Below are 14,322 nucleotides of genomic sequence, written 5' to 3' on the forward strand. Positions count from 1 at the left end.
TTGGATTCAGGAGACAGCATATTTCCGTTACTGACTACCTCCACCAAGACGGTGGCAGCGTTTTTGGCAGCGTGTGCATGTGTCATCATTCTGTCTATAAACACAATAGCTCAAAACTTTCTGAATCAATTGTGATCAAACTTTGTAGAGGTGTGGAGTGGGGTCAGGTTAACAATAAGCAAAAACCTCGTGACTGAGAAACTATGATTCTCATATGTGCGGTGTGTATTGTCAACATATTGAAAGTATCATATAAAGATTTAAAATATCATCCCACTTTTGAACACCGACTTCTCTTTCAAGATCAACAGACCAATCTGAAGGTCATTGATGATAATTCTACACAGAGCTATTTAAATCTTTCTTACTTCAGTTGTTTGTATCGACAACATATAGGCATACAGGGAACAATAAATAGGGATGTAAGTTACTCTAACCTCTTCAAGCTCAGATAAGGTCAAAATCTCAAAAAAAGTATTTTATCTTTAAAACAATGCATCAATTTCTGCTGCCTTTTTGTCCTGACATCATTTATTTTATTAAGACTTTTTTTTGTACAGAATAGTAACAGGTTATAACTGTTTAAATACATGCACAATGTTCATGAATACTTTTTTATACAAAATATGAAGTGATCTCAAAAACTCTTTACACTTGATATTTATTTCTACACATTTAAATTTTAATAAACAAAGAAATCAGTGCTACACATGTACTAAATCCACACAATTGTTTTAAAGTGATTGTACTCAAAATTATGTTAAGTATATTAAAATTGGTTCAACAGGGTAAATAACAAAAGGCTCCACTTTGTATGTTACGTCCCCACATGAAAGCTAGGCGAAGAGTGTGGGGGACAGTAACAGTTGGATCCAGGTTGAAATGAAAAGAACGCCAGGCAGAGATATTTAACACAAAATATATCTTTATTATAATCAATTAACTCAATATTCATATACACAGTAACAACAAAAAGAGACAGCAACGCTACTTTAATGATAAATCAGACAGGCCAACCCAAAAAGATGGTGACCACTTCAACAAAGAAAACAACATTAAGGCTTCAACAGAAAAAGACAGCAACGCTGCTTTTAGCAATAACCAGGCAGGCCAAACCAAATAATGGAGGCCGCCGTCACTTAGGCAAAACCACTGCTCAGTTAAGAGCTACTCACAAAGAGCCACGCACGGTGGGGCTGGTCACACACACAGCAGGCCTTTTCCACACCTAGACCAGACTCACACACTGACCAGCACAGAGGAACTCCACCAGAAGCCTCTTCCACTGCTCACATCGCAGGCCAATCGCAGGCCAATCGCAGGCCAATCGCAGGCCAATCGCAGGCCAATCGCAGGCCAATCGCAGGCCAATCGCAGGCCAATCGCAGGCCAATCGCTCAAAGCGGCTACACCAGAGAAAGCCACCCTCCCACATCCAGCCCATCCCCAGGTTATATAACCTCAGAGAGGTGATTGCTGACTGGGCCCAGGTGGTAAACGAGGCCAATGAGCAGCAGCTGTGTCCTGGGGAGAGAGAAGAGCAAGAGAGAGACAGAGGGGTGGAGCAAGAGAGGAGGAGGAGGAGAAAAACACCACGCCCACACAAGGGCAGTATCAGGAGGCCCAGCTAGGGCTGTAACACCCCCTCCCATAAATACAAACCAGTGGTTTGTCACAGAACGTCCTACCCAACTTTTAAACATATCACCTACCACGCACCATAATAACGGTTAGGCATACCCTGCCAAATCTGCCAAGACCTTTTTGATGGGTTGAAAACACTGCACGGGGTTGGCTCAAGTCCCTCAACATAGTGTCCCAAGTGACAGCCAGATGTTTTTTGAGCCATCACATATGGAGAACCCAGCGAATAGCTAGAAGGCCTTTCCGAAACACTTTTCAGACGCTTCTTCGCTAGGTCATGGCGACAGGTATGCTGGTTAGCCAGAGGTGCAGGTTTGAATGTTTGTGTCGTACACAATGTGTCACACTGCAGGTCTTCTGGACCTAAAAGACGGTCAACAGGTGGCGGACCACAATTAGTCGATCTCTGACAGTGACCAAATGACACCACCGAGCAATTATGCTCCAACTGTCGCCTAGGACTGGCAACTTTGTCCGTTTGTGAACCACAGTTCACTCTTTTGAAAGCAGATCGATTTTGCTTTGAGTTGTCTTTTGAACAGTGAGCAATCAGGTGGCCAGGTTTGTGGCAGAAGAAACAGAGCTTTGCTCTGGATCTTGAAACCATGCCTGCATTAGCATTGTTAGCTGGCACACTCCTAGCCCTTGAGACCGACTGTTTCTGTTTGTAGGCCTCACAATTTGCAATTAAATGGTCAGGCTTAAAACAGAAAAAACACTTTTGTTTTGCCTTGGAATGGGACACAAGTACCTCACTCTTTGGGTACTGTGCAGCTGGCACATCACTAACCTTCACTGAGGCGACGTGTTGTACTTTGTACATTGTACTTTCACTTTTACTTCAAACTACTTAATAGATGTTTAAAAAGAACCTGGATACAAACCACAATGCCTTTGTTTTAAATCCTGTCGAGAGAGTGAGCTGGCTTGGCGGAGGTTTGCATTCACTGAGTGCTTCTTGTTACTGGTAATTTTAGGTGCTCGTTGGCACACACCTCCACATTCATATGAAGTCTTCATAATGAAAATAATAAAGTCCAAGCACCAGACGTGAGCCGTGAACACAGTACGTACTCAGCATCATCATTAGTCAGCATACTGAGCAATCCAGTGGATACAGAGCAATAGTATGATAAAAGTGTAGTGTTAAAGTGGTGTGGGTTCGGTAAATAATTGCAATACTCACAATGTAACTGTGTTTTGGTCATGAGGCGAGCATGGTTTAGTGCTCCTCTGTTATTTCTGTGCCCAGGTAATGCAGGGAGCTCTTTAAAATTTCATTATGAAAAATTGTATAAGGTACTTTCTGCTGCTCCCCTACTTCCAAAGGTACCACAGCAGCTGGTCCCTCATGTTTAATTTGGTGCAGATTTTATACTTAATGCCCTTCCTGAAGCAACCTTCTTTATGGGGACTTTGAAGCCTGCACGAGGCGTGCATTAGTTCATAACTCCTTGGACTGGGGTTGCGTCTGCCCCTAGGTCTCAAACTGGAAATCTTTTTCATGTAAGGTGAAGGTGCTAACCACTCCATCATGGAGGATCATCATAAGGAATTTGATGCTGTGGGATGCTAAGGATAGTGGGTGCTGGACATGCCTGCGAGTCGTCCATCTAATAAAAGTCATTAGAGAGAAGCAGGAAAATCAGTCTAATAAAGGAAAGAGGTTGGTGCTGAGTCTTGAGTCTTGGATGAAGGCCAGAGACATAATTTAGTTAGTGGTATGTGTGTGTGCATAGGGGTGGGGTTGATACACAGGGGTGTATTGATTGGTGGGTGTGTTTAACAGGGACCTGAAGCACCACAGCACCTCCTCCCCCACTAACACAAACCCCTCTCTGAATGAGACTGTATCTTCAGGTACATTATGTATAAGTGCTACAAGCTGTTGTTGTGCTGCTCATCGATCGCCTCCTTTTCTGAAACCAAAATAAAAAGGACCTGTCTGATAGCGTGTCGGGACACATCAATAGTAAACCCTTCAGGTCAGTATTTCAGAATTCATGAGCACCGATCCTTTAAAAAAGAGAGAAAGAAAATGTGAGAAAACGTGGAGAGCAGCCAGCACAAGAACCATACAGGTTATCCTGGATAAATAAGTCTGCAGATTTCCCATTCAAATTCTGCACAGGTTACAATAGCACTACTGATCAGCCACAACATGGTCTGTGCTCTGACTCCAGCAGGGCCTGCTGTGATTTGACCCGGTGGGTGTGTTCTGTTCTTTCTCCAGGTGTAGCTGCTTCCCTTTTGTACGTCTGACTTGACTCAGCAATAAAGCCAGAGTACTTAATGCCAGAGAGAGGAGCACGCTGGTGCCAGAGAGCCGTTTTGATTTGCACTTTATGAGCTGTGTGTCTTCTGGTGATTTACCCTTCGTAACTTACTCTTTTGTTTGGTGGCCAATTTCTGGACTCTGTTATGTTTGTTTCTCTCTTTTTTTCAAGGTCGTAGCAGAATTCGCATCTTTTACATTTTTATTATTAATAAAACCCTTTACTTGGATTATTTTGCCTTTTAGGTTACTTTCCCACTTCCCCAGTTTAGGCAGGCAACACAGTGACCCAAGGTTTCCCAGCACAGCATTTCAGTGTAAGAAGAATGGGCCTTATTTACTTCACCTTGCCATGTGTGCTGTGGAAAATCAGGGTTTGTAGTCCTGACATTTTAAAATGTATTATGAAGTCCTTTTAAATAAGTAAGAGGCTCTTTTATAATGGAAGTCCCGCTCAGTTCAGCTCTTTGTGTTGCTCCATGTGGATGCTTGAGCGTCGCTGTGCAGCACTGATGGAAGTCCTGCTCTTTCATCTGCTGCAGGGGGAAAGCTGTGAGCTCACCCTAAACTGTACGTTACAAAGGTAACTCTGCTTCTGTGAATCACAGATCTTTCACAAACAGGACAACAAAATCCCACGTGGTAGCCTACAACCGGCCTCTCAAAATCCTTATGCCCTGAAAGATTCACAGAGACCAGTGCGGCTGTTTTGTTCCCTCGCAACTTAACAAGGTTGATGACTCATCCCAGCCAACGATCTTACAAAAACACAATTCCCACTCGCTGATCACCTTGTACTGGCTAATGACAGAACATCCAGAGCTAGCACAGACCCAGAGGCCACGCTGAGCAATTAACCTTAGAAAATGTTTAAGGTGCCTTGAGAAATACTCTGTGAGCTGCATTGACCTAAAGGATGAAAAACAGTTATAAGCTCACATCAGCAGCCTTCAGGTTTCTTTCAGGGACTCCAGTGACCTTCAAGTGGCTTGATCAATGATATAAACACTGCTCCAGTGGTGTCCATCTGAATGAGCCTTTCAGAACAGATAAGAGGTGCTTCATTGCCGAGGAGACTGTTTGAGACGTGTGCTGTTTTTCCCTCCAATGGTTTCCAAACTCACTGGACTGACCTCTTCTGTCATATCAGCCCTTCATCTGTGAGGTGAGGCATCTTTTTGATCACCACATGGACAAACTATGCAACAGAACCGCCAGGCATGAGTAAGGCACTTGTGTTCTAAAGTTAATGGGGGAAGCCTCTGACCCATCTTCAGTCTCCACATACACTCGGAAAAGACAGCTCAGGGGAAGGACCCTGCATGGGGCTCAATGCACCTTTGCTGGCATGAAACTGAGACATTAGGTCATGCTCTGTCTTAGTCCAAAACACAAATGGCCACTTTGACAGTTGCTACGGTCCTTCCGTGTCCTGCCTCTTGTGCTTCTCCTACTATTTGTTTGAAACACAGCTTCCATTAGTTACACAGATGGTGGAAATCCAACTCCAGTGTGCAGGTGTTCTATCAAATGCGGCATTTCCTCTCTTTGAGGCAGACAAAATCTTTATCTGATATACAAAGCAGACCAGGTTTCCCTGAGGTGATGCACACTTGAAAAATTAACTCACAACAGCGGCCAAGCTAAGAACTCCCATCCAGAGCTGTGACCAGGCCACTGAGCACAAATCAGTACCTCCAGGAGGCGCATACAACTATTTGCATCTGCAGTGCCAATTTCACACATGTGGGGCAAAACTGTAATCCTAACAAGGTACTAGCAGCACAGGTGCTGTAGCCAAAGTCAGGAAGGAAAGCTGGCAACAAAAGTAGGCTTCTGCAAGTGTGCAAGTTAATCTTTTAAGTCTTTACTCAATCAATAAGTTATAAAGGGCAGATCTCACTCTAATTAAATTTGTGCACACCATTTAACAAAAGTGTTGATTCAATTATGGTGTGCCTGACAAGTTTGTTCCTATTTTTTAACACATGTAGAGACGTAAACAGACAACCGGGAGTAACATTAAAAATATCTGAATAATGATTCATTCTAGATTTTAAAAAGTGAGGGAGGGTGAACAGATACAAATTTACACCAAAATAAATAAAAAATTAAGATGTTAATAAACATGAACGTATTATTCAGAGCAGATTACGATAAAATAGAAGAAATTAATTTATTTAGGAAATAATAATAATAATAATAATAATAATAATAATAATAATGTTTGTTGTTTGGTTTTATTGCTTTTGCCGCTCTCTAGTGGATTCACTTTAAAACTACATGACCTCCCATAATGCACTTTCTCCTTTTATTCCCATCATTCCTTGCAGCAAACCTTCTGCACCGGTCAAGATGGCGGACAGAGCAGGTACCGTAATGTGCCTTCTCCCAAAAAAATATTGTCCTGTTTTTGTTTTATATGTCATCATCTTGGCATATAACGAGGCTTTTGGGGACTGAGGGGTGTTTTCTATCAGACAAGCCGTGAATTCGTCACTTGAAGGTCTTTTTCGGACTGAAGGCCTCGCTAAACCCTTTGAGTCACGTCAAGGACTTTGCGTGTCATTGGCGGATTTACTGTGAAAATAAATCTGCAGGCCGCTTTTTTACATTTAACTGCACCTTTCAGAGTGACCTACAGCTTGGATGAAGCTCTAATAATCGTGCTGTTGATAAACGTGTCGATTATATAACGGTTTCTTTAGCTAGCTTGCTCGGTAGCACGCAAACACTGTGCGATTAGCACAAACTAGGATGGTCTCTTTGACCAACTTTAATTGTAAAAAAAACATAAAGAAGAACTTGGGTGCTTGGGTGCCTTGTTGTGTGCTTTATGGTGTTTTTGAAAAGCGGTCCAGCAAACTTTCATTCATTATGTCATCACAATCGGCTACACACACCTGGTAAATTTCAAACTAGCTCCTAGCGAGTCGGCTGCTGTGTTTTGAGTGTAATTGAATTACTGCGACGACTGAAAACATGTTAACAAGTTGTTAATTATTTTGCAGAATTAAGAGCTTCGGTTTTTAATTAGTCTCCGTAACTCTTAGCCTGATAATTATTTGAAAGGTTAATAGTTTATTGGATATTTTTTTTTAAAAAAAGTCAGAAAATATGTAGGGAAATTACAATTTTGTATCCTCGGTACACGATGTTGCCACTTTTTGTCTTCTTAGACAAGCGGTTTAAACGTGTTTTTAGATTGCTAATGTTTGTAATTCAGTGGCATGTTTTTATTCTTTGTTGACAGTGTGCATTTTCAGTGATGACGCTCTTTTTACGTGTTTTTAGTTTCCTTAGCTGAGAAGCGGCTGATGGACGTGAAACTCAACGAGCTGGGAGCCTGGCTTGGAGGTCGAGACTTTACTCCCAATGGCATCCTCTCAGCCATTCGCAGGGGTGAGTACATCTTGCTCCGACTACTTCTGGTGGGCAGGAAAAACGTTTTTCTTTTCTTTTTTTTATCTACTGGAACTTGGTTTTTAAACACTGACTGATTATTTATATACATTTTTTTCAGCTTGCACTCTCTTCCTCACCTCTCTTATGCACTGTCGGTTGCTTTGGATCTTTGACCCCCACATATTTAAACCCATCCACATTAACTACTTCAGCTTATTGCATCTTTATGGTTTCACCTGTAACGCATCTGTTATGTAAGGAATGTTATTTATGAGGGGCTCAGCTCTGCCTTTGGCTAGGCGCTTCCTTAGTACAGGGGTCCTGAACCTCTCCAGTGACTTTATCAGAAAATGGATATGTATATAAAAATAAACAGTGGCTTTGTGTGTGAATATTTCAGTTTTTGGCATTGATCAGATGTCCAACTCCAGGCCTCGGGGGGGCCAGTGAGGCTAAATTACCTCCTCAACATGTCTTGAAGCTCTCAAGAGGCCTGCCAATGAACTAATCATTTCATTCAGTGGTGTTGACCCAGGGTGTTATCTAAACTCAGCAGGACACCGGCATGGAGTTCGACACCCCTGATCTAAAACACTCTTTACATTTACCAGCAGTACAATTGTGTCCTTAAACACAGATTCTTAAAAAAATATTTTACGATGTGCATCATAGCTCATGTTTATCGCCTTGATTTTTGCTGAACCTCAGTAAAAATGGTCAGCATGGCTGTGTAGTTTTAACTCCCAGTTGGTATGGATTCCAGATCTAAAAACAAAAAAGTGTGAGGGGAAAATGGAATGATTTCTTCACTTTCACCACCAAGTATTTTTAATCTAAAGCTGGACTTTAGTTAAAATTATGTTGAAAATTGACTGTTTTAAAGTTTTTAGATTTCACTTTGATATATTGTCTGATTGGGGCCCCTTAAGATTGATTTGCACAGAAACCTGGGTTGAAAATTATACCTGCTCTGTCTCAAAGTGGATTTAAAAATGCTAGTTTAACTCCACTTCTCTTTTGTTAGTAATAAGTATAAAATAAAGTGAAAATCCAGAATTGAAGTACAAAATAATCAGAAATGGCCCACTGGAGAGTAAGAATCTACTCATTTAGGCTACTTTACACTTAATCTTAGTATCCTTCTTTACATGAGGCTCGTGCTTTGTGGTCTTTTATTTTTTTGAATCAAATTGCTGAAAAATGTCTCTTGACAGTAAAGGTTGCTGACCCCTGTGCTAGTAGCTTTACTTATACTTGGGACACTAATTTGAGAATCTGGCCTCAGTAGTAATTAAGGTCACAGAATGAGTGCTCCTCTTGCATGTATTGAATACTAAACAGGACACTTGACCATGCTGTTTTCTCTTCTAGGCCATGACAGATACTACAACAAGTACATCAATGTGAAGAAGGGGGGCATCGGTGGTGTAGCTATGCTGCTCGTGGGCTACGTGGCCATCAGCTACTTATGGGAATACGACCACATCAGTAAGAAACACACTCGCTTACAGAGCCTCTTTTCTTTCTTTGCACTCCTGTCACAGTTAACCTCACTGGTTAAAAAAAAAAGCTAATATGTTAAACGACTTCTGCTTCTTTTCTTGTAGAACACGATCGCTGGAGGAAGTACCACTGAGCCCCTTCAGGAACGCGTCAGCTCTTTCTATCCTCGGCTCTGTTCATATGCGATTGTTGTGACCAATAAAAAAATAAGGATAAGGATTTACTGTTGTGAGTGTACTGTGTAAATCTCAGAAGTGGCTATGAGAAGATCAGAAGTGAGGGGTAAAAAAAATTAATAAAATCTGAAACAAGAACATTTATTTGTACAGACAGAATATGTTCAGACTGTCAACAAAGCGTCTCTTCCAGCTGCTCTGCACTACCGTACCTGCCACACACGGCTGCTAAACAGAGGCTGAAATGTCCAGAATGAGACCATTGTAGCTAGTGTGGATTTGGGCACTGAGTACAAGCTAAATTACATTCCTAAGATGTTTATCACATTTGTTCAATTTTTTTTTTTTTTCCACGGTCAGACTTGGAACATAGCAGTTGCAGTCACATGACCTGAGGAACAACAGCACCTGTATTGGTGTTTGCAGCAGTCTGGACCCTGGGAGTGACTCTTCAAAGTCACCTGTACTGTACAAACCCAGCAAATCAGGCCGGATGACCTTTTTTCTTGTCACTTTCATGTGTCCACAGGCCCCCCTCCCACTGTCCGTGTCTGTCGGGCAGCAGTTAGTCTTTAAGAAACACCAGCATGTAGAGCAGTCTTCCCCATTCTCTCTTCTGCTCACATCAGGGGTGGTGCGCTACAGCACTGAGGTGCTCGGCTGAAGGTTACTGACCACTCAGGAAGGCGAGATGGCCTTTAGTGCATTTGTTGGCATAGTGGCCCTTCTCGCCACACTGCAGACAAGAGGAAGACGGAAATGAAGCAATTAACGACATTTACTGCATGTTCCAGTTGTTCCCAGTAGCGAGGAAAAAAAAAAAATCCTCTAATTTTAAAGGAGATTGTTTTAGGGGTGTTTTCCCTTCATTATTTACAGTCATATGTGCTGTGAGATTGGTGGCTCTGTTAAAAGTGTACAAGGTTTAAATAATGATATCAGTGAATGTCCAAGTAAATCCTATAACCCAAAACCCCAGGCTGTTGGAACAGCTGCTCCACCCACATTCATACATGTTCAGCATACAATTTGCAAGAGACAGCCAATCAGAAAAAAGTGGGAAGCAAACTTAAAACTGATGATTCCAGATTGTGTTTGAACTGAGGAGCCAGACTCTTGTGCACATTTTTCATCCCAAAGAGATTTGTGTCACCGCCTTTTGCTTTTAGGCAAATGTGTAAAGTACTACACTGTGGAGAGCCAAGAAATTCAGAAAATTGTTCCCCTTTAAGAAGCTGGATAAATTCACAAGAGCACCAGTGATCCATCTTATTCAAGGCTCACTGCAACCACGCAGAGGAAACCAGTATTATAGGTAAAACCTTACAAGTGCATCTAAACTTGAGAAAAGTCTGGTTTTAATGATCTAAATGTATGGCCGGTGCATGCTTTGGCAATATAACCAACCACAGTTTGATTAATGATTGCAATTACGACCAAAGCGAGAGACTGGCATAGCTTTAATCACACAGATGTACAGCCGACTCACCTTGTAGCAGGTGACTTGGTCCAGCGGACGAGGCCCTCTGTTGGCATTTAGATTGTTCTGCTGAGACACAGTAGTCGTGTTGTTCTGCTGCCGCTGGGCTGGGATGGAGTTGGTGAGCTGGATTAAGGAGAGCGACGAGCGACCAATGGTAGGCACGGGCTGCGGCAGGAGGCAAGCAGAGAGACTGTTTTCACTGTGCACCTCAGCAACAGGAACGAACAGTTAAATAGAAGCACCGAGAGTCATGCTGATTCATCCTGTGAGATGGATCCACGCCGGCATCGGGATGCATCATTCGAGTGTTTGTGTGCATTCTTACCTTTGCCTGGTTCTGGTTTTGCTGTGGGAGAGGAGGCTGTTCAGAAGCGCCCATAGGCAGCTCAAATCGGGGGCTGTGGAGGAACATCAACGTATAATTTACGTTACTGCAGGGTGAAGTCTCAAAAAACTTTTAATCCAGCTATCCATCATTATAAAATCAAACAAAGACCATTTATACTGGAGTGTAATGTAATGAAATTCCTGCACAATTGCTTGGCAGATTTAACCAACTTAATGTGGAGCAGCGGTCCTATCAGGAATCATACCTGTTGTGTAGGAAGTAAATGTAAAAGGACTACTTACTGCATAAATTTACAGGACTTTCCTTCTGGACAGAAGCCCACCAAGTAGTTCACACAGATCACCCTTCTGGTATGTCGGTGTCGGCAGTCAGGACCTGAGGTAAGAAGACGGAGACACAGATGAGGACAAATAATAAGACGTATTATGTTTTTCTCCATTTAAACCACAGAACAGACAGGCTACGTCTATAAGCAGTGGGTTTGTGGTATTAGTACCAGAATTTGACCTTACCGTGTTTGCAGAAGCCTCGGTCATACCAGGGACAGTCTTTGATCTTGGACTCTGGATCTATGTGTAGGAAAGGACACTCCTTGTTGCTGCATTCACCTGTGAGGGTCGCAGAACAAAACATTAATCAGTACGGCATTCATCTGACAAGATCTGTGCAAAGTTTAACCAAATAAATGCACTCATGATGTCAACTCACCGAACTTTGAGTAGAAGTAGCATTCAGGCATCTTGGTCATGTCGTATTCGTGGAGAAACTCGCACTGGTCTCCCTTCTTACACAGACCTCTGAGCCAGTGCTTACACACCACTGTCTTCTCTCCACTGATGTGACGGAACGGACACATCCCACCTGTGAGACACAGTGCGCTTTGTGACCTTCTCCTCATTAAGACACACATGGCTCTCAGTGTCATGCTGATCACTTAAAACACAATTTAGTACTTTAAATTTGGACATTTTGAGATCAGCAGAGACTGGCCTAATGGCAGGGATTGAAATGGTTACAAAAGTGATTAATAAAGATGGGGGGGAAAGGTCATTTCCCTTGAAGCTATTAGAGGAGTAATATAATTCACAACATTATGAAAATGGGCTATTCTTGGAAATCAGTGAGGTGCAGGCTACTGTAGCAGTGCGTAAACAGTATATCTAAGGCTGTATTTAGACATGAGAGGTCGAGCTTGCTTAAAAAAAGGTCAACCAGCACCGATCTGTGCGTTTGAGTGGCGTGAAGTGTCTAAACTTTAACTTTACGGAAGTTAAAGAGTTCATTGTTGGGGCCGTTCACGCTGCAGTGACATCACCACAGAGTTGAGACCATGTTGTGATTTTACCTTTCTGACACGCAGCTCTCATGAAGAACTCACACACAGCAGACCCGGACTCTGCAGAGACACACACGATCACAGGGTCAATGAACATAAGTAGTCAGTGGCGGTCAACTCTCCCCTCGTCACTTTTACCGTTAATTCCGCTTAAGGTTAACCCGCAGCGGGCTTAGTACCAGCTAGCATCCCAGCACTTACTATCCATGCCGGGGAAAGGCAGCGGCTGGGCTCCCAGCTGCTGCTCCACGGCAATCTCCAGGTCAAACTTGATGTGGTCCACGTTGGCCAGTAAATCCTGCATGTCCCCTGCAGTCTATTCACTCCTCCGATCAGATAAATGTCCGTTTCGGTTAAGCTAGCTCGAAGTCTAGCTACTAGCTACCAAGTTCCCTCTCAGCCTGCTAAGGCGGCTAGCCAAGCTAACTGATAAGTTAGCACCAAACTCCAAACTCCGATACCGAGAATACAACAGATGCCGTAGTTTGTAGGTCTAATGTCGGTTTTAAAGACAAGCCATGGACACGACCGGCCCGTAAATGTTTGTATGTCCCCGAACTACTCCTTGTTCTGTGTGGATGATGGGAGGCGCGCAGGCTGACCTCCGACCTGACAAAATCAGACAAGACTAAACGATCGCAGAGCGCTTCGTTAAATCCACAACTCAACAGTAAGTTTCAGTTTTTCCACATGATGAAGAAATGCTGCTTTAGTAAAATCTGTCAGCATTTCTCTTTGGGCTTAAACTGTAAGAAATGAGAAAAATTACAGGAAAAAACCGTGGAGCCAAAACAGAAATTTCTATAGTATAGTATAGTGACAAAACAAATTTCCCACGTGTGGGACTAATAAAGGTTATCTTATCTTATCTTATCTTAGTAGATCATTTGTAATCTGAATGTAAGAGCATTGAAATCAGAAATTACTGTAGTGTAGCATGAATAGCCAGGGGGGAGCTGGAAGGAAAAGATGTAAAACTGATTACATTTGGATTCTGGTGCCCCTTTATGTCTGACACCATTGGTACAAAACATATTTTATATCAGTCTGTGTGGTTCAGAGGCCCGACAAGGTTTTATTCAGCTTCACTGAAGTGTTTTTTTTTCTTTATAAAATCCATCGCTGTTGCTTTCGTGCATTTATTATGATTATTATAGAGCTTCTCAGTGGGAAAGCTGAGGGTACTGGGATGTGTTATTTTGATCTTCAATGATTGATTGATTGAATCTTTATTTTGAACATGTTGAAAAAGTACAACAAAATAGAATTAAAAGAGACAAATGAACAAAGCAAAACAAAAGGAAAACGAGCAACCACAACTCCAATTAACGTTCATGTTCAAAAAGGAGCAGGAAGAAGCATAAGCTTATTTAATCCCACCCCTTTTCCACTATCTAGTATCAATAGACTACAGAAATACCTCCTTGTAATTACATTATATGTTATGTGTAATTTTTTTTTTTTATATATACATATATGTTTCTATCTATCCATACATACGTATATACACACATATACACATCATGTTGAGCAAAACCTGATTTTGGCTCATTTGAACCCAAACACTAATCAACACTTCTCAAACCGAGCTTGTCTGTTGATGGAGTTCAAATTCAACTTTTATTCGCCACATGCAGTGGCAGGTTGCCCTGCAGTGGAATGCAGGGCAACCTGCCCCCCGACTTTACACACACAACACAGACATCACATAGGGATACAAGTCAGAGAACGGTTGCATTACAGAAAAAACAATGAAATATACACTACAATGGGAAAGTACAAGAGGAAAAAAAGAGACCTCTACTCATACTGGGCTATAGGAGGACAGTATGAGAACAGGAAACAAAAAAAACTCCTCAGGACAGAAAGCACATAAATGTCCACAGTACAACATTATAGAGCACGTGACGAGCAACAGGGTTGGGTAGGGGAAAGGAGTAATCCCAGGCAACACAGCAGCCATCCTGCCCCTCGCCATCTCTCCAGTGCGGGTCCAGACCCGCCTCGTGTTCCCAGGAGGCAACAAGCATCGAAGGCATTGGAAGGGGAGGGGGGATGTGTGAGTGCTTATCAGTGTAAGTGTATGTGTGTCCGTGTCCATAGTTCAGCTGAGACAGTTTCCTTCGCCCTACCAGGCTAAGTAAACAGTCT

The 14,322-nt window shown here is 42.4% G+C and overlaps 2 protein-coding genes across 2 annotated transcripts; one reads left to right on the forward strand and one right to left on the reverse strand.

The window, feature by feature from the left end:
* Positions 1–6,180: 6,180 nt before the first annotated feature.
* On the forward strand, positions 6,181–9,143 carry atp5mf (ATP synthase membrane subunit f). Its single transcript, XM_004560734.3, has 4 exons — positions 6,181–6,290; positions 7,214–7,321; positions 8,696–8,812; positions 8,932–9,143. The coding sequence occupies exons 1-4, from the start codon at positions 6,203–6,205 to the stop codon at positions 8,958–8,960; spliced, it is 342 nt and encodes a 113-aa protein (XP_004560791.2). The 5' UTR covers positions 6,181–6,202; the 3' UTR covers positions 8,961–9,143.
* Positions 9,129–12,805, reverse strand: cpsf4 (cleavage and polyadenylation specific factor 4). The gene is made up of 8 exons (XM_004560733.4): positions 12,373–12,805; positions 12,181–12,231; positions 11,544–11,696; positions 11,348–11,443; positions 11,117–11,210; positions 10,812–10,884; positions 10,493–10,651; positions 9,129–9,739 (listed from the first exon to the last, which is right to left on the reverse strand). Exons 1-8 carry the CDS (start codon positions 12,473–12,475, stop codon positions 9,671–9,673), a joined length of 798 nt encoding a protein of 265 aa, XP_004560790.1. The 5' UTR covers positions 12,476–12,805; the 3' UTR covers positions 9,129–9,670.
* Between the last annotated feature and the right edge of the window lie 1,517 nt (positions 12,806–14,322).

This window comes from Maylandia zebra, linkage group LG4 (assembly GCF_041146795.1).
Source record: "Maylandia zebra isolate NMK-2024a linkage group LG4, Mzebra_GT3a, whole genome shotgun sequence".
Lineage (NCBI taxonomy): Eukaryota > Metazoa > Chordata > Actinopteri > Cichliformes > Cichlidae > Maylandia > Maylandia zebra.